Here is a 25110-nt window from a genome sequence, read left to right as displayed (position 1 = left end):
GAACGGTACCTCCCGTTTTTCGGTATTTTGAAGGTTTTCGCTTCATTATCACACCGAAATGGCTGAAATTTAGTACGTAGTCTTCTTTCGGGGTATAAAACTTTCCCCTAGAAGTTTGACGGTATCGGTCCACACCTTCATATAGCCCCCATAGAACGGTACCTCCCGATTTTCGGTATTTTGAAGGTTTTAGCTTCATTATCCTACCAAAATGGCTGAAATTTGGTACGTAGTCTTCTTTAGGGGTACAAAACTTTCTCCCAGAATTTTATCGGTGTCGGTCCATGTATTCATATAGCCCCCATAGGACGGTACCTCCCGAATTTCGGTATTTTGAACGTTGTGGCCTCAATATCCCACCGAAATGGCTGAAATTTGGTATTTAGACTTCGTTGGGGGTACTCAAACTTCCCCTTAAAAATTTGTCGGTATAGGTTCACGCCTTTATATAGCTCCCATGGAAAGGTACCTCCCAATGTTTCGTGTTTTGAAGGTTGTGTCTTCAATATTCCACCAAAATGGCTGAAATTTGGTATTTAGTCTTTAATGTGATATAAAATTGTTCGCCAGAAATATGTCTGTACATGTCCACGCTTTCATATTGCCCCATTTCTGACTAAAATTCGTCGGTATAGGTCCACGTTTCGATATAGCCTCCATAGAACGGTTCCTCCCGATTTTCGTAATACTGAAGATTGCGACGTCAATATCCAACCGAAATGGCTGAAATTCGTTATTTTGTCTCCCATGAGTAATAAAATATTCCAGAAAAGTATTATCAGTATAGGTCCACGTCTTCCTATATCCCCATAGAAGCGTACTTCTTGATTTTCGGTATTTTTTAAGTTTTAGCCACATTATCTTACCGAAATATATGAAATTTGGTATTTAGTCTTCTTTGAGCCTAAAAACTTTCCGTAAGAAACTTGTCGGTATAGATCGACGTTTTGAAATAGCCCTCATAGAATGGTGCCTCACATTGTTTTACAGAAATTGCTGAAATTTAGTATTAAGTCTTCTTCATACACGAAAGGAAACAAATTATTCCATTTTACTTCAATACAACTTGTGGTGGAGGGTATAACAAGTTCGGCCCGGCCGAACTTAACTCCGTTCTTACTTGTTTACTTGTTTATTTGTTAGATTGTTAAAATATTAAATTGTAGCTCCCTCCCAAAACCAGACAACAAATACAATATCAAAAATTAACAAAAAAATGTAAAAAATTCAATCTCCTTTATTTCAATATTCTTACTTCCACAAAAAGACTATCGTTCTTAACATAATTAGGTTGTTTCAGTATCGCATGTGGTATATGAAAGAATTGTTTTGTTTGAATATAATCATCACTTTTCTTCCGTACCATAACTGTCTTGACATAATCCTCCGGTTGGGTGGCATTTATTGTTTGATCTCGTAAAATAACATCAGCTTGCAGCCGGCAAGGCCACGGCAACAATGGATCATATTCACCGGCAATAACATTGAGACAGGCTATCATATTACGACCTTTCCACGATCCTTTGCCATTCAAATAAATGTCGAGCTGGAAATTAGTATTTTTGAAGGGTGATATTTTGATTTTTTTTTACACTTTTATTACAAAAAAGTATACTTACTCTTAAGGCATATCCGAATGGTTTATTTGAAAACATGGCACTGTGTAGAATGGTATCATATTGTCGTGCCTCTTCAAACTTTTTAGAAAAGTCTTTTATTCTCCAAACCAAATGACCTTTAAACAATAAAAACGCATTAAACATTGGATATGATTCAAACATTATGGATGAACATTTTCATTTTTTTCTTAGTGGAAACAAGTTCGACCGGGCCGAACTTTTTATACCCCCACTATAAAATATGTCTTCTTGTGCGGCATCCTAAATGGTGCGGTACCTTTATATGGGACCTATATAAAAGTGTGGAACTATGTTCAACATTTTTGGTAGAAAACTTTTGTGACCACTGCGAACCTCATAAGTTAAATTAGTTCGGCCATCAAATGTAAATAAACTCCTCAACACACCTACAATAGAGATGTTCCGTTATATGGGTGCTATATCAAGATATGGACCTACGCTGACAGTTTTTGGTGCAGATGTTTTGTGATCACTGGGAATCTTAAATATCAGTCGGTCGGCAAATGTAGCTAAGCTCCAAAACATGAACCTAGGTTGACAATTTTTGGTGCAGAAGTTGTGAGCTCTGGTAATCTCAAATATCAAATTACAGCTAGTTGGAACAAAAAATGCAAGTAAAATTTTCAAAATTCTTAAAATCCGGTAGAGGGGCTATTCCAAATCGTGTGTCATCTTCGAACTTGACATGCCTAAGCACACTCGGGTGCAATAATATATTGTTCTACAGTGCCCGAAATAAACATAGGTTCACATGTAAATTTCTATTTTGATACCCTCAGCCTTTAGGCTAAAGAGGGTATTTACACTTTGATACGACCAAAAATGTGCTTCATCGAAAAAATGGTTTTAGACCCCAAGAATGTTTGTACGATATCAGACAATTTTGAGTAGGTCTAGCAATGTCCGTCCGTTTGTCTGTCTGTCGGCCTGTCTGGCTGGCTGGTGCGCACCATAACTCTCGAACGGATCAATCGATTCGGTTCAAATTTTGGGTATGAAAAGATTCGAAAATGGGCCATATAGGTCCACTCCTTCAGGTACCTCCCCCACAAATGTTCAAAAATTATCGCAAAACTTGTGCGCACGGTAACTCTTGTAGGGAATAACCGATTTCGTTCATACTTTGCACATCGTGTAATTTTTACCAAACTTAGATGAGGTTCCAATATGGACTCAATCGGTCCACTCCTTCGGGTACCTCCCACACAAAATTTCGGAAAAGTTCAGTTTAGGACCTGGTCTCGAATCGCTTTGATTTTTGTTTACGCAAGTTGTATTCGCTGTCCTCTATACGACGCTGTAAGTTTCATTAGGGGCAAGTCCATACTTCCTGAGAAAACAGCCTGAAAGTTACAAAAAAACCCTATGACACCGTGTGTAGTGGTTGGAGCGCAAGATAATTCTCGAACAGATCTGCCGATTCGGTCAAAAAATTTGGTTTTCGTAATATTTTGTCAAAACTTAGTTCAGGTTCAAAGATGGATTATATCGGTCCACTCCTTCCGGTACCTCCCCCACAAAAGTTCGAAAATGTTCGGAAAATTTGTGCATCCGATTTGGTTCATACTTTGCACATTATAAAATTTCTACTAGACTTAAATGAGGTTCCAATATGGACTCAATCGGTAAACTCCTTCGAGTACCTCCCACAAAAAATTTCGGAAAAGTTCAGTTTAGGACCTGCTATCGAATCGCCTTGGTTTTTATCATCTTGGATTCACTGTCCCCTATACGAAGGTACAGATTTCCTCAGGGGCAAGTCCATACTTCCTGAAAAAATAGCCTGAAAGTTAAAAAACAAACCCTATGACACCATGTTTATGGGTGGAAGCGCAAGATAATTCTCGAACGGATATGCCGATTCCGGCCAAAATTTGGCCTTCGTAACATTGTTTCCAAACTTAGTTTAAGTTCGTAGATAAGCCATATTGGTCCACTCCTTCAGGTACCTACCCCACAAAAGTTCAAAAATATTCGGAAAATTTGTGCGCACTATAACTCTTGATGGGAGTGACCGATTTGGTGCATACTTTACACATTCTCATAATATCTACCAGATATAGATCAGGTTCGAATATGGACTATATTTGTCCACTCCATCCCGTACCTCCCACACAAAATTTTGGATAAGTTCACTTTAAGACCTGCTATTGAATCACTTTCATACATTCGATGCCTCAATTACGATGGTAAACGTTGTTTCAGGGGCAAGTCCATACTTCTTGATAAAACAGCCCGAAGGCTGAATGGTCTATGTCGGTCCATTCCTTTAAGTACCTTTTCGGAAAAATTTTTGAACTTAAATTCTAATCAACATTTTTGTCGGTTCATGCGACCAAAATTTTGAAACCCCCTAAATACATAATTTTTTTTGTGAAAAAGTGTTTCAATTTGCACAGGCTGAGGGTATATTTCTGTCGGCCAAGCCGACTGATACTTTTTTACTTGTTTTTCATAATTCTGATGACTTTTATAGGATTGTATAATTTTGTATTATGGAGTTGGACACTCCGCATGATATCAATATATCAATTATTTGATTTTGCGACAAAATAAACATTTGTAAAATTTTAAAATTTTTTCCCTTATCACGGTGCTCTTGAAACAATTTTAAATGGAAGGTGCTTACACCTCGGAAGTTTTTGCGGATTCTGAAACTACAATGTTTAAGATGAGAAAAATCAAAAAACAAAAAAAATCGCCGGAGCGCTTTTTAAATAAATCGCGATTTAAGTTGATATATTTAGGGGTTGTTTAGGTTTTTACGATTTTGCTTAGAAACCGCAAGTCTTATCAAAATGGGACTAAAGAAAATGTTGTAGCTATGAAAATTCTCTACAAGATCGACATTTATGATATATTCGTATGTTTTACCATTTTTGAGATATAGAAGTTCAAATTGGGACAATGCACTGACAGTATCGCCCACTTATAAAACAATGTCATGAAGGGTGCGCCTTAACTAACTTTTGATGAAAACCGCTTACACAGGGGAAGTTTTTGTGAATTCTGAAACAGCAATGAGAAAAATCCAAAAACAAGAAAAAATCGCTGTAGGTATTTTTAAATAAATCGCGGTCAAAATTCACATTTTTAGGTGTTTTTTTGGTTTTCACGATTTTGCTTGGAAACCGCAAGTCCAATTGAAATGGAGCTAAAGAAAATTTTGTAGCTATGAAAATTTTCTAGAGGATTGACGTTTATCATTTGTTCCCAGCCTGTACCATTTTTGAGATAAGGGAGCTCAGTTTACATTTTTAGGTTTTTTTTGTTAGGGTTTCGCGATTTTGCCTGAATACGGTAAGTCTTATCGATATGGGACCTGAGAAAATCTTAAAGCTGTGAAAATTCTCTGCAGGACTGGCTTAAGTAACTTATCCTAAGTTGTACCATTTTTTAGACATATCAGTTTAAGTTGGGAATTTGCAGTCATGACATTGTTTTATAAAAGGAGCAATACAGAATTGAATTGAATTTGAATTGTCCCAATTTGAACTTATATATCTCAAAAAACGGTAAAACCGTCGAGTATACCATAAAGATCAATTTGGTAGAGAATTTTCAAAGCTACAACATTTTCTTTATTACTATTTTGATAGGACTTGCGGTTTCTAAGCAAAATCGTAAAAACCTAAACAACGCCTAAAAATGTCAACTTAAATCGCGATTTATTTAAAAAGCGCTCCGACGATTTTTTTGTTTTTTGATTTTTCTCATCTATGAACATTGTAGATTCAGAATCCGCAAAAACTTCCAAGGTGTAAGCACCTTCCATTTAAAATTGTTTCAAGAGCACAGTGTTATTTTTGGTGCGAAATGATGATAGGTTCAGAGCAATTATTGGGGATTTACAGGTATAAATTTGAGGAAAACTTTTTACAAACCGTTGTTTTTTTATATCGCCGATGTCCAACGAGTAATTTAGTTTAGATGTTGTCTCCGAATTATTTTCAAAATGCAGATTTGTTCAACACTTTAAAGCAGTTTTCAAGAAACAAATTTTTAACGTGGCAATTTTGTATTCTTCCTAGGTCGATTCGAGCTTACTAACGTTTGTTCACATCGCATTTTCGATACCTGATGATCAAGTTGACTGTTGTTTTGTGATGCAAAATTATTTTAATTGCAATAAATGGGAAAAATAAGCGATTCTTGAAGTCAAAGTGGTGTTGGAGAACCCTCCAGACTTTTTTGACGTTCAAATTTTGCGACCATTTTATTAAACTTTTTAAAAAACTAGATTTAGTTGTACGATTGTTACTCTTTTCATGCAATTTGAAATGATCCTTGCCTCTGACAACCACAGATTAACCCCCTCTCCCACGTCAAAAATCTCAAACAAATCTGAATTTTTTAAAATAATTCGGGGACAACTTCTAAACTAAATTACTCGTTGGACTTCGGCGATCTAAAAAAACGATTTGTAAAAAGTCTTCCTCAAATTTATACGTGTAAATCCGCAAAAATTTCCCTGAACCTATCATTATTTCGCACCTAAAATAAGGAAACAAATTTAAATTTTTATTTTGTCGCAAAACCAAATAACTGATATATTGACATCATGGGGAATGCCCAACTCCAAAATAAAAAATTATAAAATCCTATAAAAGTCATCTGAATTATGAAAAAATTACAAATTTACATGTGAACCTATCTTTACTTCGGACACTGTATCTCAATTACTCTAGCGTTCACAATAATCGGGTGAATAACAATAATATTGAATAACTCGGGTGAAAAATACATCGTTCTAGTATTTTTCACCCGAGTGATTAGAAACAGACATGGCTAGATCGACTGAGAATTTTATAACGCCGTAATATTTAACAAATGCGAAGCTATACATTTCAAAACGTCACAATTTCGCATTTTTATTGCAGGTAAAAAGCAAACATGTATCATTTTTATTTCTGATGTATTTAGTTGCATGAGTGTTCACAAAAAAACTTATGTATTTAGGGGGTTTCAAAATTTTGGTCGTATGGACCGACAAAAATGTTGATTAGGATTAAAGTTTTTTTAAAATTTTGCGGAAAAGGTACTTCAAGGAATGGACCGACATAGACCATGGAGGTGCCATAGGGGGTTTTTACACCCTTCGGACTGTTTTCTCAAGAAGTATGGACTTGCTCCTGAAACTTTTACCATCGTAATTGAGGCAGCGAATGTAAGTTGCTTCAACAAAAATCAAAGTGATTTAATAGCAGGTCTTAAAGTGAACTTATCCAAAATTTTGTGTGGGAGGTACGGGTTGGAGTGGATATTTGTCCACTCCATATTCCATATTCGAACCTGATCTATGTATATCTGGTAGATATTATGAGAATGTGTAAAGTATGGATCAAATCGGTCACCAGATCGACGGTAAGAAAGTTGTAAACGTCGAAAACGTCATATACCCGTAGAAAACGTATAAAAAGTAGTAAACGCCATAAACCTCAAAAAATCCATGTTACTATCATATTTTGTACTTAATATTAATTCTGCAAGCCTGTCTTTGTTATTGAAGAGCGTCCGTACCTTTTTTGAAAATAACAGCATATTTTTATTAATATTTTAATTTTAAAAATACTGAAATAATTGAACAATAAATTGGATAACGCATTTAGCACGCCATCTACAATATATTCCGAACACTACCACTACTTTATTTATTTAGAAACAACTTTACATTGATTCAAAGAATTTTCGGGTGAAGTAATAAACAAACTAATGTATGATGTCCATATAATATAAAAAATATTGTATATAAAATGTACATTTTAGAGTGAAATCTTTTTATGCCTGTTTTTTAATAAAACAGGATCTCAAAACTAAAATAAAAAATAATAAAATGAGTTTTATTATTATGAAAAACATCGATTTTTAGGTTATAAAATTCGTTTGTTTATTCTGTCAAAAACCTTGTTTGTTTGACTAGGTTTACGACTTTTCCGACGTATGTAATATACGTCAGAAATGTATGTCAGATACGTCATAATTGCAGACAGACCATCTCTGTCGGTCACTCATCGAAAGTTATCGTGCGCACAATTTTTCCGAATATTTTTGAACTTTTGTGGGGTAGTTACCTGAAGGAGTGGACCGATATGGCTTATCTACGAACTTAAACTAAGTTTGGAAACAATGTTACCAATGGCCAAATTTTGGCCGGAATCGGCATTTCCGTTCGAGAATTATCTTGCGCTTCCACCCATAAACATGGTGTCATAGGGTTTGTTTTTCAACTTTCAGGCTATTTTTTCAGGAAGTATGGACTTGCCCTGAGGAAACTTGTACCTTCGTATAGGGGACAGTGAATTCAAGATGTTACAACAAAAACCAAGGCGATTTGAGAACAGGTCCTAAACTGAACTTTTAAGAAATTTTGTGTGGGAGGTACTCGAAGGAGTTTACCGATTGAGTCCATAGTGGAACCTTATCTAAGTCTGGTAGAAATTTTATAATGTGCAAAGTATGGACCAAATCGGTTACTTCCTTCAAGAGTTATTGCACGCACAAATTTTCCGAACATTTGCGAACTTTTGTGGGGAAGGTACCGGAAGGAGTGGACCGTTATAATCCATCTTTGAACTTGAACTAAGTTTGGACAAAATATTACGAACGCCAAATTTTGGACCGAATCGGCAGATCCGTTCGAGAGTTATCTTGCGCTCCAACCACTACACACGGTGTCATAAGGTTTTTTGTAAGTTTCAGGCTATTTTCTCAGGAAGTATGGACTTGCCCTTAATAAAAATTACAGCGTCATATAGAGGACAGTGAATACAACTTGCGTAAACAAAAATCAAAGCGATTCGAGACCAGGTCCTAAACTGAACTTTTTCGAAATTTTGTGAGGGAGGTACCCGAAGGAGTGGACCGATTGAGTCCATATTGGAACCTCATCTAAGTTTGGTAAAAATTACACGATGTGTAAAGTATGGACCAAATCGGTTATTCCCTTCGAGAGTTATCGTGCGCACAAGTTTTGCGACAATTTTTGAACATTTGTGGGGGAGGTACCTGAAGGAGTGGATCTATATGGCCCATCTTCGAACTTAAATCGAATCTGGACAAAATATTTCGATACCCAAAATTTGAACCGAATCGATTGATCCGTTCGAGAGTTATCGTGCGCACCAGCCAGACAGACGGACAGACAGACAGACGGACGGACATTGCTAGATCTACTCAAAATTGTCTGAAACGGATATCGTACACACATACTTGGGGTCTTAAACCATTATTTCGATGAGGCAAATTTTTTTCGTATCAAAGTGTAAATACCCTCTTTAGCCTAAAGGCTGAGGGTATAAAAATCAGAGCGATTCGAGACCAGGTCCTAAACTGAACTTTTCCGAAATTTTGTGTGGGAGGTACCCGAAGGAGTTGACCGATTGAGTCCATATTGGAACCTCATCTAAGTTTGGTAAAAATTACACGATGTGTAAAGTATGGACCAAATCGGTTATTCCCTTCGAGAGTTATCGTGCGCACAAGTTTTGCTACAATTTTTGAACATTTATGGGGGAGGTACCTGAAGTAGTGGACCTATATGGCCCATCTTCGAACTTAAATCGAATCTGGACAAAATATTTCGATACCCAATACTTGAACCGAATCGATTGATCCGTTCGAGAGTTATCGTGTGCACCAGCCAGATAGACAGACGCACAGAGGGGAAACATAGGCCTAAAGTTGCTCAAAACTCAAAATATGAAAGTCGTTTTTTATAAAAAAAATGTTGATAAACGGCAACCAGACTCTTTTCTACATTTGCTATAACCATCCTCGACTTTGTAAGATTAACCAATCCAATGCAGCAGTCGATTGAACTTAGCCTTACTGAAAACAAAAAGTAAATTTTCGAAATTAGGTGAACATTAAAATTACGTTATTTTCGCTAAAATTTATATTTTCAAGATTTATTGTTTTTGTACAGTCTCCGAACAAGATTAGCATTTAAAATTTTCAGATTGACTTTGCATCTTTGCTCTTTAATAATGCTGATACATATCCTCTTTATGATAATTTTTAAGATTACTACAATTTCAGTAGTGAAAAAGTCTATTTCCCCTTCGTTTCCCGACCATAGTTTCTTCTAATTTTTTATGCGCTTAAGTCTCAAATATCAGATTCAATCATAACAAGTAAAAAAGTATCAGTCGGCTTTGCCGACAGAGATATACCCTCAGCATGTGTATATTGAAACAATTTTTTCCAAAAATACGTATATATTTAGAGGGTTTTAAAAATTTTGGGCGTTTGAACCGATGAAAATGTTGATTAGGATTAAAGATCAAAAGTTTAGCTGAAGAGATACTAAAAGGAATGGATCGACATTGACCGTTATGGAAGTGGATCTCCAGCCACAACATATGGTGCCACAGGGGGTTTTTACACTCTTCGGGCTGTTTACTCAAGAAGTATGGACTTGCCCCTAAAAAAAACTTTTAACATCGTAAATGAGGCAGCGAATGCAAGTTGCTTCGACAAAAATCAAAGTGATTCGATATCAGGTCTTAAAGTGAACTTATCCGAAATTTTGTATGGGAGGTACTGGATAGAGTGGACAAATATAGTCCATATTTGAAACTTATCTATATCTGGCAGATATATTAGGATGTGTAAAGTATAGACCCATTCGGCCACTCCCTTCAAGTGTTACCGTACGAACAATTTTTCCGAACATTTTTGAACTTTTGTGGGGGAGGTACCTGAAGGAGTGGACCGATATGGCTTATCTTCAAACTTAAACTATGTTTGAACAAAATATTACTAAGGCCATATTTTGGACCGAATCGGCAGATCCGTTCGAGAGTTATCGTGCGCTCCAACCACCTTACACGGTGTCAAAGGGGTTTTTTGCAACTTTCATGCTATTTTCTCAGGAAGTATGGACTTGCCCCTGATGAAACTTGTACCGTCGTATGGGGGGCAGTGAATACAAGTTGCTAAAACAAAAATCAAAGCGATTCGAGAGATGGCCCTAAACTGAATTTTTCCGAAATTTTGTGTGGGAGGTACCCGAAGGAGTGGACCTATTGAGACCATATTGGAACCTCATATTACTCTGGTAGAAAGTTTACACTATACAAAGTATGGACCAAATCGGTCACTCCCTTCAAGAGTTATCGTGCGCACAAACTTTCCGAACATTTTCGAACTTTTGTGGGGGAGGTACCGGAAGGGGTGGATCGATGTAGCTCATCTTCGAACTTAAACTAAGTTTGGGCAAAATATTACGAAAGCCAAAATTTGAACCGAATCAGTTCATCCGTTCGAGATTTATCGTGCGCTCCAGCCAGCAGGACAGACAGACAGACGGACGGACATGGCTAGATCGACTCCAAATTGTCTGAAACACATTTCGTCCAAACATACTTGGGGTCTAAAACCATTATTTCGATGAGGCACATTTTCATCGTATCAAAGTGTATATACCCTCCTTAGCCTAAAGGCTGAGGGTATAAAAAATTGCGCATATTTGCGCCATTCCGAAAAAATCGAATTTTTCTCAACTAAAATATTAAATATTTTTATGTAGAATTGCAAGGTTTGCTCACATTAAATTGTGTTCCGCCTTGTAACCGGGACTCTTATTTATCAGACAAAACCAACACCTATCAAATCTGTTTGCATTATTCAGAAACATTGACGGCTTTTCTCATGTGAATTGAGAAACATTTAATTTAAGTAAGTTTAAAAAAATAAAATTTGGAATGAAATATATGTATATGGGACTACATTTACATCTGTACCGATTTCTTTGAAAATTGGCTCAATGTTTTTTAGGCTACTTCAGGTTTCATGTGTCAAATTTCAGTGATTTTGGTGCATTTTTATCTCATATCAGATGGGAATATATATGGAAGCTGCATCCAAATCTGGACCGATTTTCATTATTTTCTATAGGATTAATCCTTGTACAGAAGATATGCTTTGTGCAAAATTTTATTTCAATCCGACTATAAACGAGCTTTCTAGGGCTTTTGATCAACTTTTAACACAAGTTTCCCCTCTGTGAGACGGACGTACATGGCTAAATGGATTCCAATCTGACACTAATTTCGTCCAAACATTCTTGGGGTATAAGACCGTTATTTCGATGAGGTACATTTTTGGTCGTATCAAAGTGTATATACCCTTTCTAGCCTAAAGGTTGAGGGTATAATGAGGAAACAATATGACTTATGAAATGAAAACGTTTAACATGATGAATTTGAAGATAATAGTTAATCATTTTCCTACCTCTGCAGTTAACATAACTCATTAAACGTTGTTGGGTGGCAATATGATTTTCCAAATCATTTACCAACTGCATGGTGTGATGTAAATTCCGATCAATTTGTCCAACCAAAGACTCCAGCTTATCACAGCGCTCCTCAGTATCACAGACAATGTGTTTCATACCCTTTACTTCGAGATCCAGGGCAGCATATTTTCCGATATCATGTTCAGGTACAAATTTGGCATTTAAATCCAAATTGATGGATTGCAGGTAATTTTCAATTTCAATAAATTTATCCCTAAAGAAAAATTAAAATTACATTTGTTTAATGGTTTGACATTTAAAGGATGAGAAAAAAAAAAACAGGGACAACAACCTGTTCGTTTTTTCATGCATCAGCACCGTTTCCTCTAATTTCATGATGTTATCATTTAAATGATTTTGATGTTGGGTTAACTCCAACGACATTTGATTGATGTGCTTCTCGAGATCATCGATTTCATTTTGTATTTCACTTTTTAAAGACTGTAAAACAAAAACAAAAAAAAAACAGAAAATTTTGAGCTCATAAAAGTTCCGGCAATAAATGTTTGTGTGTGTGTATTTCTGGTAGTGTAGCAAACCTGCAAAGTATCAAAACAACAACGAAAATCCTGTTGGCACTGTTCCACCTCAAATGTCCTCTGTGTGTTTTCCTCATCTAGACGATTTTGCAAGGACTTTAGACTTTGGTTGGTGGATTGTTGCCAATCATCCATGACCTGATTTTGTTTCCGCAAATTGCCAACATCGGTGATGAGGTGTAAACGCTGGCGTATTTCCTCATTCAGCACAGAACGCAGGGTATTTATTTCATTCTCCACAACCTGTACCCGATAGTCGACTTGTTGATCTAAACGTTCTAAACTGGCACTTCGACGTTTATTACGCGGACATTCTTTTAAATGGGCTCGCATTCGTATCCGCGGTACAAAAACATTGCAGGTGTTGGGACATTGTTCCAACACTTGACCGCAATGGATTAAATGTTCCTGTAATACGAGTAAGAAGGGGAAAATGAACTGAAAAATTTTCTTGACTATTCGCCGGTAAATAAAATTGATTAGCTGTTTCGAGAATAACACAACAACAATAACAACCTGTGTTTTGACAAGCGTTTCCAACAAGTATTCGGGCGTCAATTACTTCCATGGTTTATCTTATCATTTGTGAAAACGAATTCTTTTGTTATTTTTGTATTTGTGTATGTCGGCGATGAGCTTATGTTGTGCCAGATAACGCCAATGAATTTTATGTTGCCCCAAACAAACGAACAGTTTCAGCACTTGGGGATGAATAATTATGGGGTATTCACTGCAAAATCAAATGTAGAAATCGGTTTATGGTATACAGCATGGATGGCTCCAAAATGAGTTGTGGTGTCGATTCGAGGTCTACTGAGTAATGCCAGCTCTATGTATGCCTTTATAAGTCTTGCGTTGAATTGTGGAAATCATCACAACAACACCTAAAGGTGACGCACTGCATTATAGCTGCCATGACACAAAGCATGAGTTTTGTTGCGGATTTGTAGTTGGTCGGAGGTTAAAGCATATAGTCTCCAGCTTCACCCCAGTGAATAAAAGACTCGCTACTATTCGATTAAAAGCAAAATTCTTCAACATCAGCTTTATTTGCTCTCATGCTTCCACTGAAGACAAGAAGGAATAGACCAAAGATATATTTTACGAGCGCATAGAAGAAACTTTTGACAGTTACCCTGCCTATGACATTAAAATTATCCTAGGCGACTTTAATGCCAAAACTGGAAAGGAGAATATCTTTGTCCTAAAAGTCTTGAAATTCAGTCTCCACAGTGAAACATTTCACAATGGTATGAGGCTGATAGACTTTGCAGCTGCAAAAAACATGGTTGTTAGCAGTACCAGATTTAAGCATCTCGATATTCATAAGGGCACCTGGCTGTCCCCAGATCAAAGAACAAGTAATCAAACTGATCATGTTGTGGTAGATGGATGACATGCACCAAGCGTCTTGGATGTACGATCGTTCCGAGGAGCTAACAAAGATTCGGACCACTACCTTGTTGCAGCAAAGGTACCTACCCGTCTAACGTTGCATCGGTAGGCTGCAAACACAACAGATAGCCACAGCATATTCAACTAAACTAGCCCAATTGCTAATCAAAGCACTCGTCCCGACAACATATCATCACAATGGCAAAGTATTGCCCACTCCATGCAAACAGCCGCAAAATCCATACTTGGACGCCAGAGACCTCCACCAATGAATCCATGGTATGACCAGGAATGTCGTGCTGCTACCGAAGATAAGAATGAGGCATATAGGGCTAATCTACAATCAGTAGCAACGGTTAGCGCACGAGAGAGGTATCGGGAGAAACGGAGAGAGAAGAAACGTCTTTTCCGCAGAAAAAAGACAGAAATGGAAAGGCGGGTGTGTGAAAAAATCGAGATGTACAGGAGCCAGAATGAAGTTCGAAAGTTTTACCAAAGAGTAAAACATCAAACTGATTGCTTTGGTATAAGCGCATCCTCCTGTAGAGACCATCAAGGTAATTTGGTAACTGAGGCAGATAGTGTGCTCAGGATATGGAAAGAAAATGTTTCCAAACTGTTGGTATTCGACAGTAACAAAGACGGCGAAGATACCACAGATCCAATCCCAGAAGATGGTATTGAATGTATACCGCCCAGCCAAGATGAGGTAAATACATCAACAAACAGACTGACGAATAATAAGGGAGCAGGGGCCGATGGCTAACCAGCCGACATGTTCAAAACCAGCGACAAGCTGATAGGTGCATTTATTACCTAGTGGCAGGAAGAACGAGTACGCGACGATTGGAACCTGAGTATCCTGTGCCCAGTTCACAAGAAATGAGATAAGACTATGTGCTCTAACTATAGGGGCATAAGCCTTCTCCCTATTGCCAACATGATAGTGTCAGGGATACTGTGCGAAGGACTAAAGCCTACGATCAACGAAATAATTGGGCCATACCAATGCGGCTTTAGACCTGGCAAATCCACCATTGTCCAGATCCTGGAGAAGACCCAAAAGATACAGATCGACACCTATCAACTTTCTCTCGATTATATAGCAGCCTTCGACAGCCCCTAGGTTCAAAAGTATTCCAAGCCATGTCTGAATTTGGTATCCCTGCAAAGCTCATTCGGCTTTGTAGGGAAGGAACCTCTCCGAAGAGTTTAGTACCAAAACAGGTTTCAGACAAGGAGACTGCCTCTCGTGTGACTTATTCAACATTCTGCTGGAAAAGGTTATACGAAATGCGAGGGTCAAAAGAAGTGGCACAATATATACAAACAGCCATATGTTACTGGCTTATGCCGATGACATTGACATCATGGGTCGATCGGTAAAGGAATTAACTGATACCTTTGCAAAAGTCGAAATGCAATCCGCTAAAGTGGGTCTGGCGGTAAACGGCTAGAAGACCAAGTTGATGGTGTCGACGCTCAATGCGTCCATAGAGATCGGATCAACTGTTGACGTTGGTTCCTTTAATTTTGAGGTAGTAAAAGACTTCGTGTACCTCGGCACCGCCGTAAACACAACAAACAGATGCTACTTTGGCTTAAGTAAGCAGTTTAAGAACAAAGCCACATCTTGTCAAACAAAAATAACGCTATATAACGATGTATGGTTCCGAAGCCTGGGTACTTGCGCAAAGACAAGGCAGAATTGGGTGTGTTTGAGAGAAAAATTCTTCGAAAGATCTATGGACCAATCTGCGTTGACGGTGAATGTCGACGTCGTATAAAACACGAGCTGTATCTATACAACGTCATCTGTATATATAAACGTAACGAGATGCAACGATTGCGTTGGCTAGGCCATATCATAAGAATGAGCGATGATGAACCCACTAAAAGGCGTATAAATACGTGTCACATGGCGGTGCACGCAGAATTGGCAGGCCTAAGCTTAGATAGAGCAAACAAGTGGATGAAGAGATGAAAAGGCGCGGTATTCCTGAAAGCGAAGCAACAAACAGAGATAATTGAAGATCTTTGCTTAGTTCGGCTTATGGAACAATTGTTCTATAATAGGCCACCAAATAAATAAGTAATGCAGAAGGTAACTTGTTTACATTACTTTGTAATGGGTTATTCGCTTCATTTGGCTCTGTATACATATGTAGGTAGTGGGCGTAAATGTCCTTTGAACAGATATCTTATTTTAACAATTAAGAAAAGACTATAGTTGGGACGGGCCAATAACAGATTATCGTTGGTACTGACTTCAAACATGCCAATTCGAGAAAAACACGTTTAAAGTTTCTATGCTACATACAAATCATAATAAATTGTTCCCTTCCAATGCTCAATAATTGTTCTTTTTCGATTTTTTGAAATTGATGAGTAGAGCTAACCCCAAATTGATCACGTTGTGACGAATGGAAGACATTCATTGTTTAATCAAACTACTCCTCGTTTGGATAACATATCTGCAAATTGGCAAAGTATGTATTTCCCACTTTATGCAACCCAGCCGCAAAATCCATACTTGGATACTAAAGATCTCCATACACGAATCCATTTTATGACTAGGAGTATCGTGCTGCTACCGAATCAGTAACAACGCGTACGAGAGAGAGGTATCGGGAGAAATTGAAAGAAGAGAATCGTGTTTTCCGATTAAGAAGTCAGAATGAAGTCCGAAAATTAAATCAAAGAGTGAAACATAAAACTTATGGCTTTGGTACAGACACATCCTCCTGTAAAGACCAACAAGGTAATTTGGTAACTGATACAGATAGTGTACTCAGGATAAAGAAAAAAATTTTTTCCAAACTGTTTGTATCCGGTACCACCAAATCCAATCCCAGAATATGATATTGAATGTATACCCATGATGAGGTAAAACAGCAATAAAGCGACTGAAGGTTAAGAAGGAAGCAGGAGCCGATGGCTTACCAGTCGAGCTGTTCAAAACCGGGGGTGACACGCATCAGCAAATTAGTACCATCTGGCAGAACTAATACCCGCCAATTGGAATCTGAGAATCCTTTGTTCCCGTCCACAAGAACACACAGTCCTCTAACTATAGGGGCATACGTTTGCTCCCTATTGCTTATAAGATAGTGTCAGGGAAATAATTGTGCCATACCAATGCAGCTTTTACCAGACATTTTCCCTGCAAAAAGACCAAGCCTTCGACAGTCCCTTACCTTCAAAGGTATTCCAAGCCATGTCTTTATTCGGTATCCCCGCAAAGCTCATTCGGCTTTGTAAGAATACTTTAACTGATAACCGGCCCTCGTTTAAAATTGGAAAAAACCTCTGCGAAGAGATTTCAGACAATGAGACAGTCTTTCGTGTGCTTCTTTAACATTCTGCTGGCACAATATGACACAATATACAATAATATTGACATCATGAATAGACCAGTAAAAGAAGTAACGATATCATTACAGTTAAAAGTATCGGAATACAACGATTGTGTTAGCGAGACCATGTCATAAGAATGGGGGAAGAAGAATCCGCTAAAAGGGCGTATAAATGCAGGATGCATGGCGGTACACGCATAACTAAAAGGCCAAGGCTTCGATGGAGTAAGCAAGAGGAAGACGAGATAAAAACAAGTAAAAAATTATAAGTCGGCTTTGACGACAGATATACACCCTCTGCCTGTGTGAATTGAAACACCTTTTTCCCAAACAAATTATGTATTTAGGGGATTTGCAGAATTTTGGCCGTATAAACTTCCTGACAAAAATATGAATTAGGATAAAAGCTCAAAAGTTTTGCAGGGGAGGTACCTAAAGGAATGGTCCTACATAATCAATTTTGGAAGTGTGTCTTATTTTGGGAGTCATTCCTCTCGATAGATATCGCACCCACTAGACATTTCAGTTGGTCGCCATATACATTAGAGCTTTTGGACCATTATATCAGGAAACATGAACATGCCCACGAAAAAACATAATATCACTGTAAACAGGTGTAAACTAGGAGTACTTACGTAAAAATTTCCAAAGGATCTTCGAACAGACCCTTAACCGCTCTTATACCAAAATGTTAAACATTTGTGTGGATGGAACCCTAAGTAGTGAACCGAAAGGGCCCAAACATAAATTAAATTTGGACAAAATATTTCGAGATCCAAAGTTTGGACCAAATCGGTTGCTTTGTTAATGAGATATCGCGCATACCATTGTAGCGAATATTTTTGAACTTTTATGGGGGAGGTACCGGAAGGAGTGGACCTATAAGCACCATCTTCGAATTTCATCTTATATTCGAAGAAATATTACGATATGCAAAATGTGGCCAACAAAGTATTCGATTCCAGCGTTGTTGCGTACACCAGCCACTACACATGCTGGCCGTAGGGGTTTTTACAGCTTTTGGGTCATTTTCTCCAGAAGAATGGACTAGCCACTGAAAAAACATGTATCATAGTAATAGCGGTCTTGAGTACAAAATGCTTCAAGAAACATTAAAACGATTCGAGAGGAGGTCCTAATCTGCACGTTTTCGAAATTTTGTGTGGGAGGTACCGAAGGAGTTTACATATATAGTCCATATTCTAACCTGAAATATGTCTCGTAGAAATACAAATTATGGACGAAATCGGTTACTGCCTTCGAGAGTTATCCTGCGCATCATTGTAACGAAAAGTTTTGAATTTTTGTGGGGGAGGTACCCAAAAGAGTGGAACGATAAGGTCTGTCTTAGAACTTGATTTAAGTTTGGGCAAAAAAATATGGCTGCCAAATTTTGGACCGAATTGGTTAATCCTTTCGAGAGTAACAGTGCGCTCCATCCACTACACATAGTGCCACAGCGGGTTTTTACAGCTTTCGGGCCATTTTCTCAGGAAGTATGGAATTGCTCCTGAAAAACACTTGTACCGTCATTGTCGGGACAGCAAATACAAGTTTTCACAACAAAAATCAAAACTATTCGAGTGGTGGTCAAAGAGAAGGTACCCGAAGAAGTGGACCGATATAGTCCATATTCGAACATGATCTATGTATAGACCAAATCGGTTAATCCCTTCGAGAGGAATCGTGCGCATAACTTTAACGAAAAAATTTGAACTTTTGTGGGGAAGGTACCCGAGGGAGTGGACCGATAATCCATCTTCGAACTTAAACTAAGTTTGGACAAAATATTTGGAAAGCCAATTTTGGACCAAATCGGTTAACCCGTTCGAGAGTTATCGTGCGCTCCAGCCAGACAGTCAGACAAACAGGCGGACGGACAGGGCTAAATCGACTCCAAATTGTCTAGAACGGATTTCGTCCAAACTTTCTGGGGGTCTAAAACCATTATTCTGATGAGGCACATTTTGCCCGTATGAAAGTGTACATACCCTCGTAATCATAAATGCTGAGGGCATAACAAAGCATTCCTAATTGGAGAAGTAAAGCAACAAATAGAGAAAAATGGAAATATTTTTAGTTCGCCTTATAAGCAGGTATTATAAAAATTGGGCCTAACTATTCCAGTGACGGATCATATAGCCACTCTCAACGCGAATAAACACTTTTCGTCACTTCCGCGATAGTTTTTGCTTGCAAAGCATTAAATAGACCTTGCGTAAAAGTGTACTCAATCAAAGTAAACGCATTCGTGTGGTTTCCTTGCTACAGACCAGGGATAGGCACGTCACATAAGCACATATAAATCAAAACTCATTTCAGTCATGATTTTTTCACAACAGCAACCATCACCTTTATTATGTATTATATTGCTATGAGCAATCAACAATATAATTTCTAGTGAATACCCCTACTGTATGGGTTTGACTGTGTAAGCTGTGTACAAAGCTTCATAAATACTTTTGTGTTTGAGCACATTTCCTATTTTTGGCATCAACATTGTTAAAGTGGATTTTATACAAAACCATCGATAACAGTTTTTCTAGGAAATACAAAAAAAAAACTGACCATGAAAACCATTGACCATTATTTAAAATTTGAAGGGCAATATGGGATTAAGGAATGTTATTAATATTCATTGATATACGATAAAAGTTTCAAATTTATATAAAGGAATGTTTGCGATAAGAATATATTGGTTAAAAAAAGACATGTTAATATTCAGAAGACCATTAAGGTGCAATACGGCAACAAAAGAGCGAGCACAAATCCGAACACATATTTAGTTTGGAGAATGTGGAGGATATCGGCCTTTTTGTAGAAAATTTACTTATGTTGAAACTGAGGTATGGGGTATTGTAACTCGCGAATTGTTTTACTATACCATAACTTTTGAACGCATTTAGGTAAAATAAACTGTTTTAGCACGATTCACCGATGGATTTCTTAAAATTATAATTTGAGTGGAAGCTGTGGTCATATTAATGTAAAAAAAGAGGAAAAAATCGTTGAAGGAAACGAGTTTTTTAAGTCAATTTTCAATTAGTGGCTTTACAATACTATGTAGAGTATAATGTTCAAAGAAGAAGTTAAAGAATACACTTCAGAGATGAAGTTTCTAATGTATGATTTTTTAATATAACCACCGCATCAATCTCAAACGGATGCTGACATTTTGAAGACTGAAAAATTTGGTTTTTTGAATTTTTGCTCTAATCGGAACGCGCAACTGTACTCGTTTAAAAACTGATTATGAGATTGTAGTACTCGCGATTACGTATTTTTTGATGTATAACTCGGGCGTGTAGCGTTCAAAGGTTCACAACAATCTCAGCTTAAAGTCGAAATTTTTGTGCGTATTTTTTTTTTTAAAACCAGTTTTTTGGATTCAAAACTTACAAATGCCTTTCGATTTCAGTGGAAACCCGCGTGAATTTAGTTTTTTTACGTTCTGAATGTAACAAGCCTTTGCGCGTCTAAATCCATCCACTATATCGGCGGATATGATACCCCTCAAATTTCGAAAATATGCAAAAAATATTTTTGAAAATATCGCGTATTTAGACGCGTTTTAGATGTGTTATTCCTACTTAGATAAAAAGAGCGAAACGCATATTTAAAATGTGCGAAAACAGATATTGAAAAACGTTCGCGAATCCGGAGATATAATAAATTTTTTCTAAAAACTGAGTGCGATGCTACATCCGCGGTTCTTGATGGATCGCATTGAAATGACATAGGATGATGTATTTTTTAATGGTGTTCATTGAAATCGGATGCGCATAAAATGCAAATGTACTTCGTGGAAATTATGGGCATTTTACTGTTTTTTGCACCCTAACATGCAACTGATGCTACATCGTGGTCGTCAAATGGAATTTCACAAAGTGTATATCAAATAAGAGGGATTGATTCGCTGTTTTGGAAAATCGGATGCGCATCTTGTGATTTCCACTATTACGCGGTTTCTATGCGTTTCAAATGTTGTAATATTCAATATAACATTATTTTAAGGTTATGCCACAATTGGAATTCCTTGTGATTTAATATAATGTTCTAAAAATATTCGCCAATAGTAAAACTATAAGTGAAAAAGTTGTTGCAACGGAATATCTTCATTATTGCGTGAAATTTGGACGAAAATGACGAAGAACTCAATCAGTTTTTCTTCAACATTTCCTATAAAACCATAAAAAAATAAAATTAGAATAACATAATTTTTATTTTTTTCGTCACATTTTCATTGTATTTTTGCAAATAAAACGAATACTATAGCTCCAAACTTCACGACTTAGGTTTCATTTTATTCCTCACAATGTCCGGATGCTGCTATAATTTTTTTTATATATTTTTTTTGTAAGTATAAGCGCTATTGTTTCAATAATATGTTTGTAAATACGTGAAATTATTTAACAAATTTAATTTTTCGCGAATCCATTGAAACATTTTGAATTTTTTTTTGCATATTCTCAAAGGGTGCGAATTCAGTTAACGACAATTGGATATAACAGCTTACTATATTAAGCCGCGATTTTTTTAGAATTTTTTCTAATTAGCATAATTAAAACGGTCATATCTTTTGCGCGCAACAATCAAAGTTGGTAACGAAAACAGATTTGGAATGACGATTTTTTTCTTAATCTATGTACCAAAAATCATAGATGTAGTATCAACAATTTTTTTTTGATTTTTTTGAAATGGAAAAGACGATTTTAGAAATTTTTGTCGATATATACATATTTGTTATAACATGAACATATTTAAGAAATTGTAAACTGAATAAATGGTTACTCTTCAGACTCAGAAGATCTACATTGTATTCCGGGAGTACTGGGACTTACGCTCTGGGAACTAGACAATTATTTTCTTTTTTTAGATATCAACGTTTTAAGTACAAATTGGAAGTTGTGTTTAATATATTAACACGTTATTTTTCACATGCTGAAACATAACTCTCACTATGTGGAAAGGGTATTATAAGTTTGTTTTGCGAAATTCATGTAACACCGCGAAATATGGGTCGTAGACCCCGAATGTGGTATACCAATCTTCATATCTCGACGAGATAAAGCGATTTTGAGATGTGTGTCCGTTCGTCCGTCTGTCCATTATAAATAATAAATAATATAAATAATATAAACTCCAGGCCGCAATTATGGACCGATCGTCACGAAACTTTGGAGGTCGGGTTCAGACCAGAATAGACACCTATTGTTATTGGTGATGATCGTGAAATATTTAGCGGGTGAAATGGACCAAAAACCTAATTTTTATCCGATTTTGTAGCTGCTCTGTAGGTCGCAAAAATGGTCCGATCGCCTCGAAATTTTATCTAAGGTAAGAGTATATGACAAAGATGAAGCTTGCAATTAGAGATAGTGATCAGATAATATTTAGCGGGTTAAATGGACCACTACTATTGTGTGAAAATTGTGAAAATTTATAATATACAGCTTATATATGTATTTCTCGAAGATGAATAAATAAATAAATAAATAATAAAATAAATAAATAAATAAAATAAATAAAATTTGGAAGGCCATTTCTTGACCTTTCCATTGATCCCAATTATGTTGATTTACGTGCACAGATAACAGAGTTACAGCCTAATATATTCAGGTATTTGTTTGTAGTGTAATCAGAAGCACGCTAGAGGTCGCAGTTATAGATCAATAGTCATGAGATTTTGCACGATGTAAGAGTTTAGGTCGAAGAACATGCCTACAATTTTGGATGATAATCTCATATTATCTAGTGGGTTAAATGGACCACTACTTTTGCATGAAAAATATAAAAATTTCAAATTTGGTCCATATTTTACTTCCTGGAGGGCATGTATCAGCAAGGTAGCCTACATATGGAAAATGAACTACTGACCTTTCACCTGATAAAAATTGCAATAATGTGCCTAATATATAATAGGTTTTGTGTAGAATACAACATTTTCTTCCCATGCTACAATTTGTCTCCATCATGATAGAGAAATTCCCAACATTATTGCAAATTACGTGGAACCCTAGCCATAAATTTGTTTGCATGAAAATTATTTGAATTTCTACTCATTATTAGTTGTTTTTTACCGGATATAAAGTCCACAATGAACTATTTTCGAAATACTCTAAAAAGCACAAGATCGCGTGCATTTCCAAACCATATGTATGGTACAAATGCACTTTTTTGGACGATATATCTTCAATAAACTCAGAATGTTCCCTTTGTAAATTTGTATATAGCATTTTCAGTGTTCAATAGAATTGGAGCTATGTCCGTCTGTCGAAAATTTCACGGCCAGATATGGCAAATTGCATTGTAATTGGGTATATTTGCAGCGGCTTATATATTTATGTATTTATATTAGGTGTATTCCATAAAGGAACCTGATATACAAAGAAAATTTATAGATGTATCAGAAGAGGCTATCAATGTCAATATTCCAATTTTGGAACTTTTATTAGAAATGTATAATGATATACATAATTGTTCCACAAACATCCCAGTAGGGACAAGGGAGACTTCACTAATATGAATGAGTTCACCCCGATTCATACTAGCTCAACTAGGGTATCACATGGTCAGCCCCGTCAGACTATAACCTTTACATACTTGGTTAATATTGATTTGTTGACGCCACACTTGTTACCACCATGGTATAGTTGACTTTGACCGATAATACCCTTATAACAAGTTTTTTATCTTCAATGTGTAACATTATAAGTCGCGTATTATTGTTTATTTACAAATGATAAGATTACTTATAAAAAGGGCCCCTACGGCAGGAAACAGCTAATCAATTTTGATAAATAAAAAAATCAATTAGATTTGCAAGCATTGAAACTGTACCGTAAATGTTTGTGAATCAAACCATTCATTGCAGAAAAGGCAGGAGGATTTTTCATATTTAACAATTGTTGTAGCACCTCCACCACCGGCGGCGGCAGTACTGCTAATTCCCGATGAGGTTGTTCGTTTTGAGTCACCATTATTTATAGAGTCACCATTCATTTCGTCTTCAATGGATGTATAAAAATAAACAATTTCTTGAACTTTTAATTACAAAACAATACACAAACAAAACAAATTATGGTCAACGAAAGATAACAACAAACGATATATGATATATGTAGGTATGTAAGAGAACACTATATTTTGTAGAATAACACGAAATACACTTTTAATATTTTATAATTTATTTATATTCACACTTTGTTTTCCGTAAAGCCTATTTTTAATTTGAATTTTTATTTTGGGGGTGTTCTTTTTCTAATCACTTATTTTTTTATAATTTGTCTCTCGACAACTTTCTGTCTGATTTTCCGTTTTAATCGTTTTAATCGTTTTAATGACAGTTACTATACTAAATGTTGTGAATCGAATATTCGTTTACTACGAACAAATTTTGCTCAGTAAATATCAGTTCATATCTTTTTGTTGCCTGTTATCAGTATTTTTGTTGTTTATTTGCCTAGAATGGTGAACTTCTCTAGCAATTGCTGTGAAAGTGATAACCATTTTATGTTATTATTTCAGTTTTCTCTTTGTAAGAGAGTAATATGCGAAAAGTGTAACCTAAGTTGTAGGTCCAAAGATAACTAATTAAGAGAACAATTGTTATCTTATCTGGAAAATATGGGATGTTCCATAGAAAAAAGTGTTGTAATGTTCAAAAAGAAAACCACTCAAATAATGGTCCTAAAGTAATTTAAAACATATCCAAGGATTTTAAGGAATTAAATCGGTACTGCTCAAAGATACAAGGTTATATTTCATAGAAATCGAATAAAAACAGCCAATATAAATATCGAAAATCAACGTCAGTAAGTTGGACTCAAGAAATATATGCACACATATTCTCATTGAAAATCGCAAACAGAACAAAGGGAAAC

The 25110-nt window shown here is 36.5% G+C and overlaps 1 protein-coding gene across 1 annotated transcript; it reads right to left on the bottom strand.

Moving 5' to 3' along the window:
• Positions 1-1211: 1211 nt before the first annotated feature.
• Traf-like (TNF-receptor-associated factor-like) lies at positions 1212-24549 on the bottom strand. Its single transcript, XM_073972518.1, has 7 exons — positions 24430-24549; positions 24068-24234; positions 12477-12884; positions 12230-12378; positions 11874-12151; positions 1620-1735; positions 1212-1546 (listed from the first exon to the last, which is right to left on the bottom strand). The coding sequence occupies exons 2-7, from the start codon at positions 24227-24229 to the stop codon at positions 1238-1240; spliced, it is 1422 nt and encodes a 473-aa protein (XP_073828619.1). The 5' UTR covers positions 24230-24234; positions 24430-24549; the 3' UTR covers positions 1212-1237.
• Positions 24550-25110: the final 561 nt, after the last annotated feature.

This window comes from Musca autumnalis, unplaced genomic scaffold (genome assembly GCF_047663935.1).
Source record: "Musca autumnalis isolate F117 unplaced genomic scaffold, ASM4766393v1 scaffold_3, whole genome shotgun sequence".
NCBI classification, from domain to species: domain Eukaryota; kingdom Metazoa; phylum Arthropoda; class Insecta; order Diptera; family Muscidae; genus Musca; species Musca autumnalis.
This window is presented reverse-complemented; position numbering and strand designations above follow the sequence as displayed.

Bases quoted from the DNA above. Each gene is read 5' to 3' on its own strand.
- Traf-like (XM_073972518.1), bottom strand. From the start codon at position 24,229: ATGAATGGTGACTCTATAAATAATGGTGACTCAAAACGAACAACCTCA. The intron at 12,152-12,229 runs GTTGTTGTCCCT...ATTTTTCTTTAG, and splicing joins ATGCATGAAAAAACGAACAG to GGATAAATTTATTGAAATTG. The intron at 1,736-11,873 runs GTAGGAAAATGA...TATTGTTTAAAG, and splicing joins GAGTTATGTTAACTGCAGAG to GTCATTTGGTTTGGAGAATA.